The following is a 25,472-nucleotide window of genomic DNA, read 5'->3' as shown; positions in this document are numbered from 1 at the left end:
CAGCCCCCCAGCTGCTGCCTTTTAAGCTTGTAAGGAAACTGACTCAGGCAGAGCATATTTACACCTGCAAGAGTGCATGGTAGCCAAACCAAGTTTACAGTGTGGGTGTCTTAACTCCCTGCCCACCCTGCACACAGCTTCGAGACCCTCTGGATATTCTACCCAGGGCAGCTGAGAAGGCAGGAATCTGCTCAAGACAGTGCTTAGTTGGGGCAGAGACAGCCCAGAACTGATGGTCAGGAAATGTCCCTCCTGCTCTGACCCCTGCCTTTACACACCCTGGGACCACAGGCAAATCACGTCCCTCTCCCTCCCACCCGCCAATCGATGAGGTACACACACCTCATCCCTAAAATTCCATGATTTCTCAGAGAGGAAAGAGCATCTTCCGTGGGTGATCTAAAGAGTTAACTGCCTGGCAGACCTAATTTTTAAAGGCACCTTCTCCTCTTTTCACAAAGAAGAGAAAGTCCATCCAGCACATAAAAACCACCATCACTACACCCCTGAAATCCACATCACCAGGAATCCCCCATCCTTGGGTTTCATAAGGAGCCAGGTGTCTGGTAACAAAGATGCCATTTCCAAGTCAAAGGAGGAACGTTCTATGACCCTTCAAGTGACCACCACCAATATCCCGAGGGGCTGACTGGGAAACCAGATTGGGGTGGGGACACTCAAGTTCTGAGGGCTGCCTTTGCCCTCAGGTAAGCTGGCAGAAAAACAAGACACGGAAGTGATTATTTAGTGCCAGCAAAGGATCATCCAACCATGTCTGTATTTTCAACTGACTGGCTGTTCCCTCTGGTCTCATGTTCGTGGAATGCAGTTTCAAGAATTCCCCAATCTACTCCTCGAAGGCTCTGCCCCGGCGTGCCTCTGGGGGCTGGAAGCCCAGGCTCCCATATTTTTCTGGATCAGCTGGACCACAGCCTGGAGTATCTGAAATCAGGGCCGCTTGGGGAAATCCCAGACGCATGGTGGCTCCTCTTGGAGAGACCGCGCACCTGGTCAGAACTCCTGGTTCTAGAACGCGGGCGCAGCCAAAGGCCAACAGCGACAGCGCCCCGCGGTGAGCCCAGCACAGGGCTGGGCCGTCCCGGAGCTCCCGCGGCTCAGAAGGTGAAGGCATACACCACCCCCACCACGACAATGTTCCCCAGCGTCGCTATGATGGCGATCCAGAGCAAGACGGCATCGTTGGAGGACCTTGGCGGTTCCTCTGGCTGACCTTGGCCGTTGGAGGCTGCGTGCACATTGGTGGAGGAGTTAAAGAGAGAGTACTCGGTGCTGAAGTCCTCGTTGGGCGAGTCCATGAAGGCGCCTCCCATCATGGGCAGCTGAGAAGAAGGAGAGAGAGAATTAACCAGAGCCCTCGGGAGCTGGGAGGCTGCCCGCAGAGGGGCAACTGCCTGGTCAAGCAGGCCCCTCGAAGATACAGCACCGAACTGGGCTTTGCTTTGGGTCTTTTAAATAAATGACAGTGCATATTTTCATCTAGAAAAATTAGCCTTCACAGCAACCTTTTGAGGCAGACACTCATGCCCACTTTGCAGATGAAGAGGTTAAAGCCCCGAGCAGCTCAGCAGACTATCTCAAGGCTAGCTGGCAACTCACTGGGACTTACAGACCCTCCCTCTCTAAATGCCAGGGCCTCCGTAACAGCACACATCCTCAAATGTCTTTATTCTTCTAATTGTAAAAGTAATATCGGCGCAGCATAGAGCATTAAGAAAATACAAAAGAGGAGGAAAAGAAAGAGAATCATAATCTCACGACTTTGGGATAATCACTGTTCACATCTCCCTTTCTAATCTTTTTCTGTGTGTGTGTGTGTGTGTGTATGAGAGAGAGAGAGAAGTTTTAAACATGTGGCTTTATATTTCTGTATTTAAAAGCCTATCAACATACTGTTTTACAGTTGTATAATATTCTATCATAAATACAAGCCATAATTTAACTGTTTCTCTAGAATTGGAGATTTAGGAATTTTGATGCTTTCCTATTATAAATAATGTACTGGTAAACATCCTTGTACATACATTTGGGTATGCATACATGCTTGCACGTGCATTTTTTTAATATCAGTTGCTTATCTTTATTTTATTTAATTTATTTTTTTATTATTTTATTTATTTTATTTTTGGCTGTGTTGGGTCTTCGTTGCTGCACACAGGCTTTCTCTGGTTGTGGCGAGCGGGGGCTACTCTTCTTTGCGGTGTGCAGGCTTCTCATTGCGGTGGCTTCTCTTGTTGCGGAGCACGGGCTCTAGGCGCGCGGGCTTCAGTAGTTGTGGCACATGGGTTCAACAGTTGTGGTGCACGGGCTTAGTTGCTCCATGGCATGTGGGATCTTCCTGGGCCAGGGCTCGAACCCGTGTCTCCTGCATTGGCAGGCGGATTCTTAACCACTGCGCCACCAGGGAAGCCCTTCATGTGCATTTTTATTTATTAGGCAGACCCAGATACAGAACTTCCCAGTTAGCGAGTATGATGCTTCAGAGCTTCTAATGCACAAGGACAAACTCCCCAGAAGACTGACTAATTCCCAAGGCCTTGCTTTGCTGCACAAGAAGCGGCTGGTTTGCACTCCAGGGATCAGGGCTTCCTCTTTGCGTTTGTAAAGCCCCTTATTCCTGAGACTCAGGTGCGTGGGTAGGGGTGAGTTGGGCTGCTCAAAGGGAGGGCCTGGACCTGGATACAGTCCAGAAGACCAATGTCCAGGCCATCCAGGCCCTTCCAGACCTGTCCAGAGGCTGACACGACTTAAGCCCCAGGGTTGGCTCTGGCAGGTATGAGGCCCATAATAAACGTGTTTTTTTAGTGGTACATGAACGAATGAGCGCTAAACAGTTAAGCCTTCCTTCAATACACATTTCTTGAGCTACTACTACTACTACCAGCCTGGAGGCCCAGCTATGGTCATGGAATGTGCTAGAGATTTTAAAACAGTCTCATTTAATCATTCAACTATCCTGCTGGAGCATACCACGGTACCCCAATTTCAGATGGGTAAGCAAAGGTCAAGGCCACTGTACTCGTCTGTGCTGGGGTCAAGGCTGAGAGTCGGGTGTGTCCGACTGTGGAGCCAGGGCGCTTCCTGTTCTGCCCACAGCCTCTCCGACTCCCAGGTCAGACTCAGTACTGGGCCCCAGAGATGTACCAGTCACTACCCCCGGGGGCCACGCTCCAGCCGGGCACATGTGCACTGCCCCGGGGGGTGGTGGGGGCAGAGCGGGGTCCGCCTCACTCAGTCACCCGTCTGACTTGTATTAGGGATGATTAATTAGGGGCCTCAGTCCTAGACTCTGCAGACAGGTGAGGGTCACGCTCCAGGTGGGGATGAGAGCAAGGAAGGAGAAGGAGAGAGAAAGAGGGGAGGGAGGGAAGGAAGGAGTAAAAAAGAAAGAATATCTGAAGGGAACACGAACCATCAGAGAATGCACACAGAGAGGCTACTTTCAGGCAGCTCCATGTGTGGCCTGCTCTGAATCTCAATAGCCTCTTTCTAAAGGTTGCCCATGACTGTGTGAGTGGGTGCTTCCGAGCACCTGCTCGGGCTGAGAAGAGCAGCCTTTGACAGACTCGTGCTGAGAGGAGCTTGGCATTTCATCAGTAACACAGCTTGGTCCTTTAGTTCGGTGGGGACCTGGCAGTTGTCAATCTGGGGCTGTAGTAACAGGAAGAGGCCAACAGGGGGCGCTGAGGATAGGCCACGTGCAGATCCTCGATGGGGGGCTGCTGGTTACAGGGGTGAGCTCACTTTGTGAGACTTCATCCAGGGCTGCATTTATATATGCATCCTTCTTATATGTTTCTTATAGTAAACAGTATATGAACATGTTTAGTATATATTAAAGAGATATGATGACGAACACAAATGAGAATGACAATTAACATATATTCTATTAAAAATACAACTGAGGGCCTCCCTGGTGGCGCAGTGGTTGAGAGTCCGCCTGCCGATGCAGGGGATACGGGTTCGTGCCCCGGTCTGGGAGGATCCCATATGCCGCGGAGCGGCTGGGCCCGTGAGCCATGGCCGCTGGGCCTGCGCGTCCGGAGCCTGTGCTCCGCAACGGGAGAGGCCACAACAGTGAGAGGCCCGCATACCACAAAAAGAAAAAAAAAAAAAAATAAAAAAATAAAAAAATAAAAAAAAAATACAACTGAAAGTTGAAATAGGAGAACTGTGACCTCCTTTTGTCCCCCAGCTGGTGATGCAGATGAGACGGGTTACAGCTGAATCAGGCACATCCGTCCTAAGGGGGCAGCAGAGGCAGCGATGCTCTGGCCTGCAGGGAGGGGCCCGAGCTTTCCCATTAAAACGACTCATCCTTCGAATCCCAGCCAATGGTCCTGTCCACTATAGCCTTCCCTCCCAAGTACCCCCAAGACCACATCCTTTCCTTGGGGGCACCCACCCCAAGATGCAGTTCCCATCTGCGTCCCCCAGTGGCCTGGAGCTCTGAGGGGAAAGCAGATGAGTTTATTCTCACCGTGGGACTCCTAGAGCCTTGCCCAGGTCGGGAGCACAGTCGTGCCTGATAAACCCCTGTTGAGTGACGGATGAATGACACCCACCCTCAACTTGGACCAACAACCTTGTTGGCTGATTCTGCCTCTCCAGCAGCCCCCCACGGATCCCACCCCTACCTGGTGGGTACCCTTTCCTCCTGCTGCCCTGAGACGGCACCACCCTTCTCTAGGGGAAATCGGCAGAATCTTCATCTGACCCACCCACGGCAAAAGCATCGCTCAGGTGAGCTCATGGAGACTATCTGCCAGAGAGTGGGGATCAGGCCAGACAGGAAACTGTCCTTCTCCCTCCCCTGCTGGTTCCACAGCCCCCTCCCCTGGCGCCCCTGCTGCACTCCCCGTCCCCGGAATTAATCCCATGCCCGTTGTCCTCTGCCCAGCGGCCCGCCTCAGCCTCTCCTCCCTCCCCCAGGGCACTGGGGTTTTGGACAGATGCCCCCGCCTCGACTCCGCTCTCCATCCTGTTGAGATCTCTGGACGTGAGCCTGCGCAGCCTCCCTCTCCTCTCTTAGCGACATGTGTGGGCTCGAGGAGCATTTTCATCCAATTCACTGGGGGGAGAAAAAGGGGGCACTGGACCGAGCCTTTGGTGGGGGGAGGAGAGAGCAGCCCCCAGGCCGACACAGCCCTGCTGCCAACCTGCACGGGGGCAGCTGCCCTCCCCCTGCGCCCCCCTCCTGTTCTTTGCTTCCCTGTGGGTACGTAATGCCCTGTGTTAGTTTCCTATGGCTGCTATAATAAATTGCCACAGACTCAGTGGCTTAAAATGACACACATTTGTTATCTTACCGATCTGGAGGTCAGAAGTCTGACTGTGCTCATTATATTGGGCTCACTTGGATCGTCTCCCATCTCAAGATCCTACACCTTCATCACGCCTGCAAGGTCTCTGGCCACGTAAGGTGACAACCACAGGCTCGGTTAACTGGAGGTAGGTCTCCCACCACACAGGGCACTCTTGAAGGCAAAGCCATGGCCCACTCATCTCGTGCTCCCTCAACCCCATTTGTAACACAGAAAGAGTGACAAGTACAACCGTGTGGAATTAATGAACTTGAAATCAGCAGACAGCCCCCCCATCGGCTGCACTTCGTACACCCGCTCTCAGAGCTCCCCGGCATGAGACAGCTCATTCTCCACGCGGAGCCCCTCTCTGCCCTGCACCTCACTGACGGACAGCTCAGCACTGCCAGAGGTCACAGCCGGTGGCGTCTGATTCTGCCGCCTCAGAGTGTGAGGGATGGAGTGGGTTCTAGTGTCCGAAAGACTCGGGGGTGAATCCTGCTTCATTACCGATAGTACAGCCAAGCGAATCATTGAACCACCCTGCTTCCGTTTCTTTCCCTGTAAGTCATGAAGATGATACAGTGGAACCAGCAGGATTCTCGCAAGGAGGGAATCAGATCATATATGATAAATAAAACGTGGCACCTGTCGCTCAGTCCTTCCTAATGTTCTTTCCTCTTGTTCGTGTAGTGATTCAAAACCGAGAGACATGCATCTCTTATCCAATTGCTTAAGCTAAGGTGAGGGAATCGGGAACCTGGCACTTCCGGTTGTGTGCTTTTGTGCAATCAATTAATCAGATACTCATCTGCATCCAGGCAGCAGTTCTGTTGAGTTCAGCCAGCACTGTTGCTCGATCCAACTCCTCAGGTTTGCTGGTTTTGATGTTTTTTCCTTTGTAAAACAGATTCTACTTCAAAGTGCCGGGTTACACATGAAAATAACTTTACAGAGCAAAATCCCACGAATAGAAAATCAATAAAGGTCAGCCTCAATTCTGCCACTTGGAAGTTGGGAAGATTTGATCAGAAACTGACTCACGGTCAGAACGAAGGAAAGATGGCTGAAGTCACTTCAGAAGCAGGTGATGGCAGAAGCTTCTGGAAGGTCTTTCCGAAAGGCCCTCCCGCCGGCCAGGTCTAATTTTAAGCCATTTTGGGAAATGACCTCCGGGTGTCACGCCCTTACTGAGATGAGCAACTGGGCCTTCTCAACCCCGTGGGCAGGTGTAGTCACTGGACCCCTGAGGATGGGGATGAGTGGCTTGGATGAGGTTAGGGCTCAGAGCACATTTGAGGGTGACGATTCCTAACTTCAAACACTCGGAGGTCCACCATGCAGAAAAGAGTGTGACCCGAGAGGCAGAACAAGAGAAGAAGTCTCCTCTGGCTCAGTTAGACACGAACAATCAGAAGGTCACAGGGTGGGGGACTCGTCTCCTCATCAGAGATGATCTTGTCAAGATCAGAAAAACTCTGGTTGGCTTGTTGAAGAGGGGATACCAGGACAGAGTGTCAAGGTCCATGGCCAGTGTTCAAGGTCAATGTTACCTATACAGGCCTCCTGACTATAGCTGCCAGGAAGGCAGGGACCTTCCCTCTTTCCCACAGTATCCTCGAGCCTAGAAGAGAGCCAACACTCAAAACATACTTGGTGAATGAATGAATTCTTGGACCATCGGCCAAGAATCCTGAGGGCAAGCTGAGATTTGGGCCGGGAGCCAACATTTCCTTTCTGTGGGACCGACACCCATTTCTTAACCTGAGGCTCAGGTTTTTCATTTAAAAATGGGGAAAATAATATAGACTGCTTCAGAGAAGAAGGGAGATGCTGGGAGACCCTTATACTACATAAAAAACGCTTTCTGGGGAGAAAGGCGAGTCACAAAATAAACTCAGTTGCCATCCCTGAAATTAAAAACACGCCTAACAGTCATATTATATATAATGCATGGATCCACATATATGTAAACGTACAGACATGGATTGTAAATACATCAGCCAGATTTACAACAGCAGCTGCCTCTGAGAAAGGGGGAGATGGGGGGAAAGAGACTGATTTTGTTTGTAATATTTTATTATAAGAAAAGATGAATAAACATGATAAAATATTAAAAAGTGGTCTATTCTGGTTAGTGGGCATATGGATGTCTGTCACTTTTTGGTGTTTTAAACTTTATAACATTAAGAGCAATTCTCTGAACACTGGAGAGCATCACACACGAGACGGTAGGACCAGCCACTCTCGGAAGCAAAGATGGTACCCAGAGCTCCGGGTCCCCATCCTTCAGTGTTGGGGTCACCGCGTGGCATGTGTGGCCAAGCGCGATGTGGAGGGGCTCCAGGAGGGCGTGGCTGTCATGGACACTGCGGCACCATCCTCCAGGGTGCCCACCCTGCCCCCCACAGAAGCGCAGCTCCGTGGAGGTGGGCCCTCCAGGTCCCCATCTGGTCCCACTGAGGAGACGGAGGTTACATAAATCTCCTCTAAGCTGGGCCCCTGCGGGGAAAGGAACAGAAGATGCTTTCAAAAGGAAATCTTCAGAGCGCAGTCACCAGAGGTGGCCCAGCCAGACACTTTCCTGAATAATGGGCACCTTTCAGAGGAGGGGAAATGAGAGAGAATGGGCACTTGTTGGTGGCGGCTCTGTGAAGGAGCACTTGTTGGCTGTACCCTGGGCTCCACCAGACTCTTTTCCCTAGAAGGCCGTCCTCAGGTCCTTGGCACTGCAGGATCCTGGCCGAGCCACAGCTACATTCACTGCTCCTGGGCAGTGGATTTCAAAGTTGTACCGCAGTAAAAACATTCGTATTGTCCCATCCCTTTGGGGCCAGGAGACTTGGGTTCTGACCCTGCTGGAGCCCTGCCTCCGTCTCTGAGCCTTACTTACCAGGGAGCAGCTCAGATGAGTGACCGCCAAGGTCAACCCCAGTGCTCAGAAGTCTTGCCAGATACTAAGAAGACCAGAGTCAGTTATAAATGGCCCTAAAGTGGGAGCCTGAGTGGTGAGGATTGCCAGATAAGCCCTTAGATAAAATCCTCAGAACGAATAAGGAGCTACTGTATAGCACAGGGAACTCTACTATGTACTCTGTAATGGCCTATACGGGAAAAGAATCTAAAAAAGAGTGGATATATGTATATGTATAACTGATTCACTTTGCTGTACACCTGAAACAAACACAACATTGTAAATCAACTATACTCCAATAAAAATTTTTTAAAAAATCCTCAGATAAAATACAGGGCACCCAGTTAAATCTGAATTTCAGATAAACAACAAAATAATTTTTAGTATAATAATAGTAAAGTAATTTTATATAAATATATCCCAAATATTGCATTGGACATACTTACAGCAAAAATTTATATTTGTATTAAAAATTATCTGACATTCAAATTTAATTGGGCCTCTGTCTTGTGTTTTTATTTGCTAAATCTGGCACCTCCATGCAATCTGAGAAAGAGCTGCAATTTCAGAATTTTTACAAGGAACCATCCCCTCGGTTCTGTCTCTGCAGAAGCCTGCCATCTGCGGCCCAGCCTCCTGTGTGACCTAGTTCATCGGAAAATTCCAGGGACGCCTCCAGCCAGACTACAAACATTATAAAGATAATGTCTCTCATCTCTAAATTCTAATATCATACTTAATGGTGAGAAACTGAATGCTTTCCCTCTAAGATCTAAGGAATACGCAAGGAGGTCGTACTGGAAGTTCTAGGCAGTGCAGTAAAGCAAGGAAAAGAAATCAAAGGGACATAGACGGGAAATGAAGAAATAAAGTTGTCTCTAATTGCAGATGACATGATTGTCTACACCGAAAATCCCAGAGAATTTACAAAACGATCATATAACTCATAAGTGAGTTTAACAAGGTCACAGAATACAAGGTGAATATTAAAAATTAATTATATCTCTATATTCAAGCAATGAACAATTGGAATAGAAAATTTTAGAAGTTTCATTTACAAGAGTACCCAAAAACAGAACACTACCATAAATCTAACAAAATATGTACATGATCTGGCACACAGGAAAGAGGGGAGGGAGGGAGGGATGGAGGAAGGAAGGAAGGAAGGGAGGGAGGAAGGAAACATAGACTTTGATGCGAGGGCTGGCAAGTTAACATCCAAATCCTGCCACCTTGGTCAGCACATAACATGGGTCAGAAGAACAGTCTGATCAAGGAAAGTGACAATCATGTGAAAAGTCATCAGAATGGGAACTGCTGCCCATCACCCTCCCCCCAGGGCCCATCTTGGAGTACAGGATCCCAAGGTTGAGTGGTCCCATCCCCTGGGGCTACAGGGCTGGTCAACAGGCTTCCCCCAGACCCCATCAGGAGAGAGCACCCAGTTGTGGTGATGAGTGGGCCAGAGGCTGGGGGTCCCTGCTGGGCAGTGTGGTGAGTGTTAGTGGCTTAACTGGAGTGATGCACCAGCTGTGATGGCAGTCAGAATACCAGAGTTTATGCCACCAGGTCCAGGAGAAGGCTGAAGGCGGCAGGGGTTTAGCCAGGGCATTTCACCATATGAGGAAGTTCCCTTGTGATGGAGGCATGGAAGCCACATGGGGGCTGGTAGGAGAGGCAAAAAGACATCACAAAACAGACTATACACCTAACAGAAAGATGTACATGTGCTCAACACCTGTACCCAAATGTCCATAGCGACACCATCCAGAACAGCCCCAAGATGGAAATAATCCAAGTGCCCATCAACAGTAGAAGGATACATAAATTGTGGCAATATTTACACAATGGAATTCTACACAGCAATGATTATGAACCACAATTATACACAGCAGCATGGATGAATCTCACAAACACAATGATGACAAAAACAAAATACCCAGACACAAATAAGAACACACAATGTGATTGCATTTCTATCATTGGTTCTCAACCGGGAGTGATTCTGTCCCTTAGGGGACTTTTGGTGATGTCTACAGACATTTTTGATTGTCACAGCTGGCGGAGAGGGGGGTGCTACTGGCATCTAGTGGGTTGCGGGCAGGGATGCTGCTCCATACCCTACAGTGCACAGGACAGCCCCTGACAACATAGAATCATCCAGCCCTAAATGTCAATGTGTCCAGGCTGGGAAATTGTGGTTTTTATAAAGGTCAAAAACAGGCAAAACTAATATCCTGTGTCAGAGTGAGAATTGCTCCTGGGGTGGGGGGTGAGGGCTGGCTGTGTTCTGATCTGGGTGCTGGTCACGTGGGCGTGCTCACTTGGAGGAGATGCAGCAAGCTGTCCACTTTCCTGCATGTCTATCTTACTTCAAAAGTTGTCCTTTAAGAAGGTGGGAAGAGTGAAGATTGTACACGAATCTTGAATTTGATTCAAATGACTTTTGAGATGGAACCTCTATTCAGACAATTCACACTTCATGGGATGTGGTTTCCCTTTCTCAACAGATCAGAGGACGCTCAGAATGAGCTCTCCTGTCCCTGCAAACTGCAGGCAAAGAGCATCGCAGGATGGCAGTCATTCACCCACACCCATTTGGTTGCCTGCTAGGGACCTGCGGGCCGATGGAGAGACCAAGATGACACAGGGGAATCCTGAGGGCAGAGGCTAGAGCTGGGTGTGGGGTGGGTGGCCACTTCCCCGCACGCCTTCAGTCTGTATCTTCAAACTGCTAACGGGCCTGGCGTGGGTCACTTTAATTAAGGCCTTCAATAAAAACAGATGCAGAAACTGCCTCTGGAAAGGATTAAGGAGTTTGCCTGAGGTCGGTCCCTTAGCTAGCAAGACGCAGAAGTGTGTGTGTGTGTGTGTGAGAGAGAGGGAGACAGAGAGACAGAGAGAGACAGAGAGAATGGCTTCCGGGCCTCCAGACCACCAATCCTGAAGGCCTTCTCATGAAGTCACATGATACCTGGGGATGATATCCTGGCAGAGAACTGGCCTCCAAACTTGGCTGTTTTGTTGAAAAAGCACAAGGAGAAAAACAGTTCTGCCCTTTTATCAAACTTGACAGCACACAGCCGGCTACCCACCTTGCTGTGCGTTTCTTCCATGGAGGCTGAAGTTAATGGCAATATCTGCTACCTAATGTCAACACCTGCCACTCTTGTTGGCTAGTGTTTACATGCTGAAGAGTTTTTAATTAAAAACAAAATGGAGGAAATAAAAATAAAAGCTAATATTTACTGAGAGCCTGCTCTACGCCAGGTATGCACCGGGCATCTATGTGCACGATCATATTTTGCCATGAACGATCCCTTGGGTTGGGTACCATCATCACAGTTGTTGGACAGGCGGGGAGAGGAAACGGAGGCACGTGCCGAGAGGGGGAGAGTGTGGTGAGGCATCGCCCCACAACCGTCTCCAGAGCCGCTGTATGTGGATGCCTTCGTGTGCCAATGCTGCACTGGACCAAGAGGAGAGATGCTTCATTCCCTCAAAGAGAGAGGTGGAGATCACGCCTGCAGCACCCCCAGATGTGACAAGGCACAATGCCATCAGGACCAGTGCTGAGTGCACACCGAGAACTGTTCGCACAACTCCTGTGTTTATTTTGGTACCTCCCTCAGCAGCATGGAACCACTGTGATATCAGTCTCGTGCAACGGTGACTCTCAAAAAGCTTCCTGATCAGGGATGGTGACGGGTCAGATCCCATCACCTGCGTGGGCCACACGGCCCTTCTTACCTCCCCCTGGGCTCTACTCGCCAGGCATTTTCACAAAGCCACCTCTCGGCTCAGGCTGCTCACCTGCCCCTCTACTGCCGGTGGGTCCTCCACCTGTGTTCCTCTCCTGAGGCTCTCCTGAACACCCAGGGGCCCAGCAGGGATGAGCAGGAAGTCCCAAGGAAGAGCTGCTCTGGGCTGGGTGGGTGCTATTTCACCCTCACACCAGCCCAGCACCAGGGGGATGACAGGGGGCTCAGAGAGGGGCAGTCATTTCCCTGAGCTTGCACAGCTACAAGTAACTGATCAGAAACCAACATTCATGTCTGCCAGCTCCTAACCCTTGTTGTCACTCTACGCTGAACGGCTTTCTCCACTTATTCCTACAACTGATGAAATATTTATTATGTTACATTACATTATATTTCTTAGGTTACATTATATTTATTATCTCATACTGCATTATATTGTTACATTACATATTATAGTTCACTATGTACTAACATTACATCATGTCACGTTACATTATATTATAGTTTGCAATGTACTAGTGTTACATTAGAGTATCTAATGTTATGTTGTTACATTATATTATATTGTATTATGGCTAGCTGTGTACTTGTTTATCTTTTTTAGGGGCTGTGAGCTTTTTAAGGACAAGAGCTGAGTTTAATTTCTATTTGTATCCCTGATGCCTAGGACATCAACTCACACAAAGTAGAGGCTAAATATAGATATATTTAAAATGTTTTCTCAATTACTTGCTGCACCTTGCACTCTTTGACACACTATCTACATGGTGGATGAGGTGGGCCTACTTGCTGTGGCAGAATATTTCTAGACCCACATAAGGCCCAGAAAGATAAGGATATTTTTGGAAAGCCTGAGAGCATTACAGGATTAAGAGGAAAAATCAAATTCACCATCTTTGCAACCGTTGCCATAGGAACTCAGCAGGAGGAAATGCTGTCTCGTCAGAACACATCATCTTTGATTACCAGGAATAAAGGGAACACTTGCCTTGGAGAGAGAAAGGCCAGACATCAGTGTGGTGGTCCCGGGCTCCCAGGACCCTATCCTTCACAGGGCATCCACATGGACCGCAGTGAGAATTCAGGCGCCATCACTTGTTTTTAGAGGACTGAGGCTGAGAACCTCAGGGAGAAACGGCCAAGACCAGTTTGGGATGATGCCGCCTTCACTGGCTATTGGCAGTTGAGCAAACACAAAACAAAGGGGAGTTTTGAAGTTCTCCCTTAGGGAATAGTTGGCAAAGGCTGTCATAAATTAGTACCTATTCTGCCCCAATGAATTCAGTAGCATCTTTGGAGTGATTCAATAGCATCACTGTAACCAAATGAGTGTCCCCTGTGGGGACCCATGGCCTTAGGGTGATGGTGGGAAATTTGTTCCGCTGTTCACTCATTGGCTAAACAGGCGTCTACTCCATTGGTGGTGGTGGGGGGCGGCGTGGAAGCCAGAGGTGCAAAGAGAAAAGCCATGTGATCTTTATTTTGGAGGAAGAGAGAGGAGAAAGGGAACGAGAGGGAAGGAGGGAGAGAGAGAGAGGAAGGGAGAGGGTGGGGACAGAATTTACCAGTGAAATAAAATGGCAACAGTGCGTTTTGCATCGGCGAGCGTGTGCATCCCAGAGAGAAGGCAGGGTGGACTGACAGCACGTCCAGCATCTTTACCCCCAAGTGGATCCTTTTGCATCATTTTAAAATCTCCCCCCGCCTCTATAGGACAAAACGACAAAATCATTTTCAGGAGTAATCATGACACGAAACAAATAACAACACTGGAAGGAGACACTGGGATCTCCACGGGACGTTTTTAAGACACCAGTCTTCTCCAGCCTATAAAGGTCCCAGCGAGTCGCCACACCCCTCCTCCCCTGTGTGTGCAGGAAGAAGAGGGGGCGGACACAGCACGAGGCAGGGTATGACTAGGAAGCTTCCAGGTTTCCACGAGGATGAGAAATGGACTATTTCTTGCCCTATCAGTAAACGAAGGATGTCACAGTCATCGACGATTGCAGCCCTCCAACGTGAGCCAGTGAGCCGGGGAATGTCAGGGCTGAAAAGGGTGCCTGCCCTCTAGCAGCCATCAGGCTGCAGCCACGCCCTGCGGAGAGCCCTGAGGGAACTCAGGATGTGTCAGGATACTGGCCCCAGAGAGCTGAGGCGCGCATCAAAGGAATGATTTCAGTGAGCCCAGACGCTTGCGTCCCCCCACACACAGAAAAGCGCTAAATTCCTTAACTTGAGATGTCTGGTTTGCTTTAATTAACAATAATCTTGTGACATCCCGACTACCTGGCCTTTGTTGCATAAACTCCTATAAATCCTCCTCCTCCCCTGGCCTCCTTGGAGCAGGTCCTCAGTGTTATCTGAAACGCTGTCTCCCAGGCTGCAGTCCTCATTTTGCCCACAGAAAACTTAACTCGCAACTCTCACGTTGTGGAGATATATTTTTAAGTCGACAAGGAGCTGTCCCTTGAGAAGGGTCTTGATAGATGGACAGGAAGGAGTCTGTCGGGCAGAGAGAGGGGGTTGGTCTGTCCAACTCCTTCTGATAGTGTGAGGTGGGACCTGGTTAGTGGCAATCTCGCCCCATCCTTCATTGGCTGCGCTGGGTACCATCTTGGAAAGCTGGCTCTGGCTCACACAAGCCCACTCAGGACACGTACAGCCGCGCTGACAGGTGTTTCTGGTCAGAATCCAAAGACTGTTCTCGCCCACTGAGAAGCCCTGTCAAAGCCCCCGCCTGGGGCTTCCCTGGTGGCGCAGTGGTTGAGAGTCCGCCTGCTGATGCAGGGGACGTGGGTTCGTGCCCCGGTCCGGGAAGATCCCACATGCTGTGGAGTGGCTGGGCCCGTGAGCCATGGCCACTGAGCCTGTGCGTCCAGAGCCTGTGCTCCGCAACGGGAGAGGCCACAACAGTAAGAGGCCCATGTACCGCAAAAAAAAAAAAAAAAAAAAAAGCCCCCGCCTGAGCACGGGAGGGAAAGAGAGCCCAGTGTATTGTGAAGAAAACAGGGCACAGAAGACAGAAGGCCAGTGCCATATACGTAATCCCTGCCAGAGAGCATGGTGGTTCCAGAGTCAGCCCGAACAGCATCTCAGTGTGCCAGGAAAGCAAATAAAGACCGGGCCGTGACTTCTGTTATTCTCCCAAAGTCCCCACAGTCCTGTTCTTGGGTCAAGAGGACTTTTTAAGAAGTAACTGCTTACAAGGAACCTTAATTCCCTTTCAGCTGGCATGGCCACTCCTTCTTCCGTCCCCGAGGGTAACCATCCACCGTCGGGGGTGTTGCAGGGACCAGGAGGGCTGAGACCTTGTCTGCAGCTGCCAATCAACAGCTGCTTAAGAACCTCTCTGGCCTCAGCTTACCAAACAAACATCTCCCACCCCCTCACCTCTGCCTCATCTACCTCCCAGGGTTTTTTCACGCATCAGATGAAAAGATTTTTCTTTTTATGTGATGACTCATGGGTTTACTGTGTACTGACACCCTCTTGTTTTGAGGTTCAGGGCAGGGGCACTTGTGCTATTTTTGATGCTGAGTGTTTTGAAACACAGCAGGTACTCAATAAATGTTCACTGGCTTGTTTGGGCAAAATCAAATCTGTATTATGCACCATAGGAAACCTGCCTGTTGGAGAGAAATCATCTTAGAAACAAGGTTGTAGTCTTCCCAAGAGTATTTAAAAACACTCGAGGACAAACGAGGCCCAGGGCACCCCAAGAGAGGGTGTGTTTGACGGCCAAGAGCAAAGAAAGCACTTTAATCCTCTCTGGAAAAACCCTGGTCCAGTTTAAGCTGAAAAGGAATCTGGGCCTGTTCCCTAAGGGGTCTGACAATGATGCCACTCAGAGGATTGGTGTTAAGAGTATCTGATTGTTACCAGCAGCTGGAGGGAACAGGGTGGGGATGGGGGAGGAGGAATTTGCTCTAAGAAGAGGCAGAAAACGCCTCCTTTCCAATCGAAAAAGTCCTGTTGTTTCAAATAATTAATATAAAGACACACGTGGGTGGCTGTAAACTCCATGTCAGCTTTTGCAACATGCAAGCAAGAAAGAAGAGCAGGGTTTCCCTGGTGGCAGAGTGGTTGAGAGTCCGCCTGCTGATGGAGGGAACACGAGTTCGTGCCCCGGTCCGGGAAGATCCCACATGCCGCGGAGCAGCTGGGCCCGTGAGCCATGGCCGCTGAGCCTGCGCGTGCGGAGCCTGTGCTCCGCAACGTGAGAGGCCACAGCAGTGAGAGGCCCGTGTACCGCAAAAAAAAAAAAAAAAAAAGAGCAGATAAATGATAAGGGTAAGACAAAGATCCATTGGTCCTTTTGGCTTTCTGTCCTGATGAATTGGGAGCAATCAAAGACCATGATGCTCATCACATAACATAAGTGAAGTGGAAAGAAGGGATGGGGTTCAGGTCAGGGTGCAAATTCAGGCTCTGCCCCCCACGGATGGTGTGGCCACAGGCATGCCACTTCACCCCAAGCTCAGTTGCTTCACCTGATCTGTGGGGCAACACCCCGACTTCCAGACCGTGAGGAAGTTAGAGATGATGTGTACACAGCAGGCACTCAATAAGTGAAGCGACTTGCTGGAGAAAAGCAGCCAGCAGATAAGAAAGCTGCCTGCGAGGGTTTTTGACTTCAAAACGTGCCGAAGGTCCTCTATCCCCTTGGATAGAGGATTTGTCATCAGGAATTTTGATTAACTCCTCATTAAGGAGGGATGTGGTTACCGAGAGAGAGACTCAGTATTAGAGGAATTATCTCACTGAGAACTAGTGAGAAAGCTAGGGAATTAGGCTGAGGCGTTTATTTCTTTAAATATTGCTCACCCGCAGGCGTCATCTGTTACATACTGGTTCTACCGTGGCTAACAAGTTCTACTTAAAAGAAAACACAGTAAATGAAACAGACACCCACAAACATCATATCTGCTACTGTAGCTTGGATGTTCATCACACCCAGGCCAGCAACCACTCTGGGCTCTCCTGGCGGCCCTGTTCGCTATTTGTCAAACACTTTTAACCAAAAAACAGGCAGCTCTTTGAGTGAATTTATGGACTGAAATCTGGGGCAACAAATACACATGCCCAACGGCAACAAGTTATACCAAACCCCAGCTACTCCAACAGACAGAAAGCGCAGGACAAGGAGTTGGGCCATCTGATGTCAACATCTGATTTGGCTACCAAGCAGCTGTGTGACCACGGACGAATCCCTCACCCTCTCTGAGCCTTACTTTTCTCACCTGTAAAATGGGACCAATGAGAGCACTTCCCTCCTTGGGGTGCTGTGAGGACTTCATAAGCCCACAGATATAAAGACCTGAGCTCAGTGCTTGCAACAGGGTGTTAAGCACAGGGCCTGGCACTGCATGGATAATCATTTAATAAGCTACCATATTTCTAGTAACCAGTGCTACTACTATTATCATTAGCCATAGTAGCTGGTGGTTCTTTCCACTTTATTTTTACTACTTTAAGGTGGTGCATCTCTGAAGAGAACCTTTTCACACTCTGGAATTAGGAGCTCAGCATTTTCCTTCCAACTCAATAATCTGTAGCAAACAATGAGCTGGGGAAATGGTCTGGAGGGGTGTGTAGGGGGATCAGGGAATCCTTTGCCCACCCCGTTCCCAGATGGCATCTTGGACCCTCTGACGTTTGGTGGGACGGATGGGATGTAGGGCTTATCCCTCTTCGGACAGATATGTGTTTGTTGATTGGCTGGTGGTGAGCAGAGGCAAGAGGCGCCTGGCCAAGGAGGAAAGCAAGTGAGTGGGTGAGGCAAAAGGAGGGCGAGTCCCCAGCTAAGAGCAAGAGAAAGAGAGTGTGGGGAACACAAACCATCCGCTGGGATAAGCTCAACCTACCGTTTATCCACAGGCCCAAGAAACACGCACGACGCTGGAAACTTCTGCACTCCACAGAGCACATCTCCACTGGCCCTGCTCATTCAGCGCTCGCTGTGTACACAGGGCCACTATCCATCTATACCGGCCAAGAGACTGTGGCTCTGGGGGGTGAGGACTTGCCTGAGGTCCCGCACCGAGTATGGGGGTCCAGCTCAGACCTGGGCCTGCCACCCAGCCCCACCGGCCTTCATGCCAGCCCCATGTTCCATGCTGGGGGAGGCTGGGAAGAATGACCCAGTTTGGGCCACAGGACCTGCACCTGACGTCCGTCTGCACCAATGCCAGCCCAGTGATGGGAGGGGGCAGTGCCGAGATACTGGTACAGAAGAGCACTGCCTGGAATGAGGGGTCTAAGATAAGGCGCCTGGCTTCCCAGAGCGGGGATCCTGAACCTGGCCTTGAAGCGGGGGAGGGGGCATTCCGGGGAAAGCACGGAGGATTCGGGCGGCACCTGGCGGAAGCGGGGACCAGGAGGGTGCACGTGGGGCCCCAGGTCTAGAGGGGACGCCTGGGTCTGCTCACGGGGATGGAGGGTCAGCCCAAGAATCGGGATGTTATCCGATGGGCCGGGGGGCGGGGGGAGGGTCACGGAGGAACCTTAGCAGGATAAAGCTCCTCCGGCAGGGGTGAGGAAAGGAAAATGGATCAGGAAGGAACCAGACACAGCGCATCAGTTGAGAAGCACCTGCAATGGTCCCGGGAGGAGAGGAGGCGTGGCCAAGAGCTGCGGCAGCCTCATGGGAATTTGGGGATGAACGTTCCCATGTCAGGAAACATCCCACTCTGCTAGTGCGCCCTCAACAGAGGCCGCCCCCAGGCAGACAGTATCCTACAAGTTATGCGGCAGTTGACAGGTGAGGACGGCACAGGGGTTGAGAGCTAGGAAGTCCAACTGCAGACCTTCAAACCCCCTCCGCCACTCATTCGTTGTAGGACTTGGGCCAGGGATGTAACCTTTGAGTCTCAGTTTCCTCACCCGCAGAATGGGAATGATGGTAAGAGCACTTCCTGCTCCAAGGTGTTGTGAAGATGAACCCATATAAGGTGCTTAGAGTAGCACTGGGCACTTAGTAAGTGCTCAGTAAATGCCAGGCTGCATCCTTACTCCCACTGTTATATCTGCAAAGCTGTTTGCATCCATGAGCGCATCAATGTTCAGAATAAAGTGGGATGGCACGTAGTACTGAGCCCGTGTTCAGACATATGCATGGACTCAACCTGCTCGGATACCCAAGGATCGTGGCTGAGCTGGGACTGTGGACTCGGGACTCCTTGAGCAATCAGGGGCCACCCCGCATGGAGGGTGAATGCTGGCGGCTCTGCGGCCGCGCTCCAGAGGCGCCCAGAATTCTGGGAAGGCCGGCCCTTCCAGCTCCGTTTTACGTCCATCCTGTCTGATCCATCATGTGTCTGGATGAGCCAGGTGGTTGGTGGTCCTCACCCCACAAAGCTCTCTGCCTGAGAGAACAGACTCACTGGGCATTTCCCAGGGTTGCGTGTAAACCTCTGCAATGTGCTTGAGTGTCTGGCTGTGTGGGAAAAACCACAGAGTTAACTTCAATTAAAGACGGTTCTGATAAATCCTGCTCTGCTTTAAAATGTTCTCAGAGCACGTGAAGGATTAGAGCCTTCTAAGAAGCCTCAAGCAAGAAGGCAAACTTTTAAAACCCCGGACGGCATTTTCATAAGGTGCTTCATTTTCAATAAACCAACATTCACAAGGCTTTTAAAAGTCAGAAGGGGGAGTTAAGGGCTGGGGGTCAGAGGAGAGGCAGGCAGAAATGGTGTCCTTAAGAAACATTCTTCCAGTGGATAATGGGTCAGGGCACAGCTATTTCCAGGAGACAAAAGATGCACCCCAAGAACTACTGGCAGGGATAGGGGCATGGTCAGAGCAGTGGGTGACAAGGATCCAGTCCTTGAGGACACTGACTGGGGCAGGACATAAGGACATGTTCCACTTCTTGATCTGGGTGGTAGTTATCGGGGTGTCTACATATGTATGTTGGGGTCCCCAAGACCACCCCAGGTTCGGAGATTCTCTGGGAGGACTCATGGCTCCCACAGCACCGGACACAAAGCCAAACCAGCAAAGGGAAAAGGCATGTGGGGTGAAGAGGTCACAGGACACCAAGGACAAGCTTCCAAGATCCCTCCCTGTGGAGTCACACAGGATGCACTTAATTCCCCAGCAATAGGTTGTGACGCAACCTCTAAGATGTAGCCAACTCAGGTTACTCAGCACTCAGGGTTTTTACTGGGGGCTGGTCAGTAGGTACCCCACTGCCCAGCACATACCCGAACCCAGACTCCCAGAAGGAAAGCAGGTGCTCCACATAAACTGGACTGTTTGCATGAACAGTGTAGGCACAGAGAACCATCCTTATCAGTCAGGATAGAGGGGACCCCAGCCAAGGGCCAACCTTGTAAACAGGGCTTTTCCAGGATAGCAGCCAGGCTTGTTATGTAAACTATCTGCACAATATGTAGATTCGTTGGGCTGGGCGCTTAAGATTTGTGCTCTGTATTGTCTGTAAGTTATCCTTTGATTAAAATAATAAACCCAGAAACAAACAATAAAATAAAATCCACAGTATGTCTGTGTGAAATTTGAGACACACTTGGGCTTTTTATCATCGTTTAAACAGATAAAAGATTATTGAATATTTACATAAGTTACCATAACATTTAAGTTAAAGCTGTACCAGTTCTGCATCTTGTCCTCAAAAGGTCAAGCTTCTTTCTATTTGCCAAGAAAAGCCACCAGCTTTGCTGTTATAATAATGACTACTTTGTTTTAACAATTCTAAGGGCTGCTGACTTATAACCTTGAGTCTATGAATATGTGTTAGCATTTGTTAGAATATCTGCTGTAGAAAACTCTTTGGCCACCCGAGGTTATGAACTGTTTGCTTCAGAAGGGTTTTTTCCACCACCCTGGCTGTAAGTAGCCTGATGACAGCCAATTCTCTAAACTGATGTGAATCAGCTCAATAGTGCTGGCGCTAATTTTCTTAAAAACCAGGATCACAGCTCAAGGCTTTTTGCTTCCTTGCACACAATTGTTTTGCAAGTAAAACAATGTGGCTGACAGATGAGCTTTTAAATGCAATGCGATTCTTAGCCTACCACCCAGTACCACCTTTGACCTGCAGAAAGAGCTCAAAAAATGGGAACTGATCATCATATTTGAGACGAAGTCCTGGGAGAAGGGGCTGGCCTGAGTGAGGAGCCTTCGCCAGCTGGCGCCAGGCTGGTCAGAGGGAGCACAGGGCAGTCAGCACACCCAAGTGTGGGCGACAGGCAACCCCAATGCCATGGGCTTGTGACCTTGAACCAGTGATGGCACTCAGCCTTTCCCCTCCCTGGGCCTCCCTTCCTTGCATCTAGATAAGGCTCAGTGCCAGGCCTGTGCCAGGCACTGCACACGTGATCTTCCTCATCTTCGCCCAATCTTCCAGACCAAGGTCATTCTCTCGGTTTTGCAGGCAAGGAAACAGTTGTAGAGCGTCAGGTGGCTGGCTCAAGTCATACACCAGCCTGGATGACGGAATGTGAAGGCAGGTATGTCTTCCTCCAAAGGCAGAGTCACAGCCGGGGCAGGGGTCACAGGTGAGCAGCTTGTTTCCCCGAACTAGGAGGCTTTCTAGGGGATTGTGAGGATGGGACAGTTGCTAAAGCTGGTGAAAGGAAGGTAGCAAAGAGCAGGTGGCCTAAGAGGGCACCTCTTCTAGAGGCCAGCTCCAACCCAGGGTGCAGACCTTGCCCCGGGTTCATTCCTGCACCCCCAATGCTGTCACACGCAGGACTTGCACTCGCTCTGTGCGGACGCAGACCCCAGCACCTCAGGCCAAGGCCCTCCTAAGGGCGGCAGGATGCAAGTGTGTGACTGGCGGTCTGAGCCCGACTCGCTTTCCCTTGTAGCGTCTCCTGCCTGAATGGAGAACCAACGTTCCCAGGTGGCCAAAGCCCCAGGGCAGACACCCGGAGACCAAGCATACACACAGGGGTCTCTGGGAGGAGCCAGGCCAAGTCCAGAGTGGACCTGGCAGGCGTGGGGCCCCCTGGGCTCAAAGCTGGCCTCTGACAGTGGGCCTTGTATATTACGCGGGGGGAAATGAGGAGTGGAGTACAGGCAGGGTTTCTGAGCCTCACTGGGTGGGAGAAGATGGGAGAGACAACCCAGACTTCACTTCTGCCCCGGCCTGCCTTCCTTCCTGAGCGGCCCTCAGGGCCCCAATGTCAAAATTTGGGTGCCCCAAGCCAGACAGAACCTGGACTGGCTGGAATCCAGAATACAGAACTCAGGGACCTGCCAGCCTGTTCCCTCCAGAGCCCTGGCCACACCAGAGCTGCCGCGACCTATGAGGAGGGGTCAAGTGTGCAGAAGCAGAGCAGCAGGAGAGGAAGCCCTGTAATGGCAGGCTTGAGGGGACACCTCCTCCAGGAAGGCCTCCTACAAAGCCTGCCCCTGCACGCTGCTGGAGGCGCCCCCTCTGTGGCCCAGCCCCACCCTTCTCTCCGAGTATCGCCGGCTCTCTTGGCCCCTCTGCGATCCCTCCGGATGGCTGGCGCCTGGGTGGCAGGGACTGTCCTTGTCACCTCTTCTTCCAATACCCAGCACAGAGCCGGGCCCAGGGGACCACTGATGAATGAATTAAGTGGCTTAAGGAATGAAAACAAGGCTTGGCAGGAAGCCCTGAGTGGCACGGTCGGCTCATGCTGTGGTCTGGGGGGCTCACCCCCAGTGAGCCCCGAAGCCAAAGGATCCAGCACGTGTCCTGTGTTCTGTCCAGCAGTGCAGCTCTCTCCCACCAGCCCCCACTGCCCCTTCACCGCAGGGCTCTTCTCTGCAGAAGAGGCGGCTCAGGAACCTCCCTGAGCCACTCACCAGCCGTTTCCTCAGCTCCCACGGAGCAGCTCCCTGCACATCCCACTTGCCTCCCTTTCTATCCCTGTCTGCCCCCTTCGGAATGGCCGGGATCCAGCCTGGCATGGAGGTGGCATCCCGCGTGGCTAGACGGTGCCCATCTCTCCCCTCTGCACCTTGCTCTCTGCTGTGAAAACGAAGGTGGTAACCCCTGCTCCCCTCTCAGACTCGCTAGACTCAAAGCTCTGTGTTGCAAATCACGGTGGAAATGTAAGGGTGGCCAATTATTGCCACTCTCCGATTCCCTGCTCAGGCTGAGTTCAGGTTGAAAAACCAAGCAGCCCAACTGCAGAGCCACTGAGTTCAGAGGGGAAGCCATGGGAAAGAGCCCGTGGGTGCCTGGTGGCCGGTTCAAAACCCAACCGTGCTACTTATTTCATCTCTTCGAGCCTCAGTTGCTTCGTCTGAAAAATGGGCAGAATTGGAATTTCTACTTCAGAGTGTGGTGGTGAGGCTTGGCTGTGTTGATCCAGGTAAAGCACTCAGAAGAGAGCCTGGCTCCCAGCAAATGGTGGGAGTTATCGTGGTCGGCACTGTCACAGTGACCCAAGGGACCGCCAGCTCCTGGAAGGTCCTTTCCTCCAATCCACATGACGTGAACTGAGAGACAGAAGGAGCCTCTTCTCTGCAATGGATCCGGGAAATGGAGCCGCATGCTCCTCCCGCCAGAACACCCATGAGTGCCAATTAATTTTCCTGACCAGAAGTATAAAAATAGACTTCACTCCCTGAGAGCCCAGGAACACCATTTGCCAGGAGAAGGCTGAGCAGATTTTCCTTTTGCAGAAGATGCCGCTCCCCCCCGTCTGCCCATGGGATGGTCCACCCTGCTTGCCACTGGGGTGCCACGAGCTGCAGGGACCATCAGCCTACGCCACTCCAGTGGCGAGGACCTGGGAAGCGGGTGTCGGGAAGCCCAGAGCCGCGAGAGCAGAGCCTGGTTCATCGGGGCTCCGGGACCCGGATGAGTTAGTTTCTGAGCCTCAGCTTCCTCATCTGTAACACAGAACCCACCTCCTAGGGTTTAAGGAAGAATGAAAGGAGATGCTAAACAGGGACTGTTTGGAACGCATGTGACAGATGCTCGGCAAAGCCATTATGATGCCGTTTATGCCTTTTCGTTTCGGTAGCCTGAGACTAAAACATCCCAAAAACATCCCAAGGACTAATCGTTCGGTAGGGTCAGAGCAACGGGCAGCTCCAGCCATTGGGACCTGCCTGTAGCCCACTTTAACAGCCCTGTGTGCTCCTCCGGCCCCCCTGCCCCGCCATTGTCCCGCATGTGTTACCTTCCTGCTCGGTACACCCTGAATACACAGGGTGCTCTCTGAAGCTGGCAGCCTTGCAGATTGACAAGCTCAGAGCTGAGAGGGGCCCTGAGCACTGACCAGGGTCCCAGGCCAGGCATGGTGACCCGTGTTTTCACCATACATGGTGAAAGGAGACGTGATGAGCTGGACCCATGGATGATGCGGTGCAGAGACGTCAAGCGACTTGTTCAGGTCCCAGACAACCAGGAAGAGGCTAAAGAGAATTTGGACCAGGATTCTTTGACCTCGATTCCAGGAGTCTTCCATTGCTCCAAGCGGTAAGAGATTCTGTGCTCCCACCCTCCCACTCCATTTTGTAGACGAAGAAACAGAAAATAATGCAGCATCACAGCCGGCACCATCTCCTGGGCAGGCTCTGCACACGCATGGCCTTGTCTGATCCTCCCAACAGCTCTGCGAGGCGGGAAAGGTCATTCACCCACTTGAGAGATGAGGAAACTGAGGCTTAGGAAGCTGTATGACATGCTGGAGTCTTCTAGCTGGTTTCCAACTCAGGATTCAAAGCCAGGTCTGTCCGACTCTGCATCTCACACATTTACCCATCAAGCTACACTGAGTTCCTAAATGAAGCCTGGAGAGGGTATATTAGTCACCGCCCCCCCTCCAAGGTCAAATAATAAGTAAACAGCCATTGCCAAGGCCAGAGAGAAGATCTGCAGAGTTCCAAGCTCCTCATCTCTGGACCCCAAAGAAGGAGGCCTGGGCAGTTCGATCTGTGTTCCCTGCAGGAGGCAGAAGAGAGGGTCCTGCCATCCGAATGCCCATAAACCGCTACCGAGTGCCGCCAGCGTGCTGAGCGATCTGCAAGAAGCTTGCAAAACAAGCTCACACCCCCACAGCCTTCTTTGTTTTGCTTCTCCTAATCAGCTCCCTCCAGGGAGCAGCTAGAATGGCCACTTTCCTCACCAGGCAGCAAGCTCCTGTCTTGAACCCCACGCTGCATTCAGGAGTCTCAGGCTACCGAAACGAAAAGGCATAAAAGGCATCATAATGGCTTTGCCGAGCATCTGTCACATGCGTTCCAAACAGTCCCTGTTTAGCATCTCCTTTCATTCTTCCTTAAACCCTAGGAGGTGGGTTCTGTGTTACAGATGAGGAAGCTGAGGCTCAGAAACTAACTCATCCGGGTCCCGGAGCCCCGATGAACCAGGCTCTGCTCTCGCGGCTCTGGGCTTCCCGACACCCGCTTCCCAGGTCCTCGCCACTGGCTGGTGGGCTCGGGGCCAGGATGGCAACTCTCCACCATTTGACAGGAGCCACGAGGACCCGGTCAGGGAGGGATGAAGACAGACGGGAGAGAATCAGGTAT

At 51.1% G+C, this 25,472-nt stretch overlaps 1 protein-coding gene across 1 annotated transcript in view; it reads right to left on the bottom strand.

Moving 5' to 3' along the window:
• Positions 1–364: 364 nt before the first annotated feature.
• Positions 365–25,472, bottom strand: part of LOC308614458 (uncharacterized protein C14orf132) — a 41,813-nt gene continuing 16,705 nt past the window's right edge. The window contains exon 2 of the mRNA XM_081228909.1: positions 365–1,340. Coding sequence (XP_081085035.1) covers positions 1,116–1,340 — 225 coding nt within the window. The 3' untranslated portion in view covers positions 365–1,115. The remainder of the gene's footprint in view (positions 1,341–25,472) is intronic.

This window comes from Mesoplodon bidens (genome assembly GCF_964165515.1).
Source record: "Mesoplodon bidens genome assembly, chromosome: 3".
Classification (NCBI taxonomy): domain Eukaryota; kingdom Metazoa; phylum Chordata; class Mammalia; order Artiodactyla; family Ziphiidae; genus Mesoplodon; species Mesoplodon bidens.
This window is presented reverse-complemented; position numbering and strand designations above follow the sequence as displayed.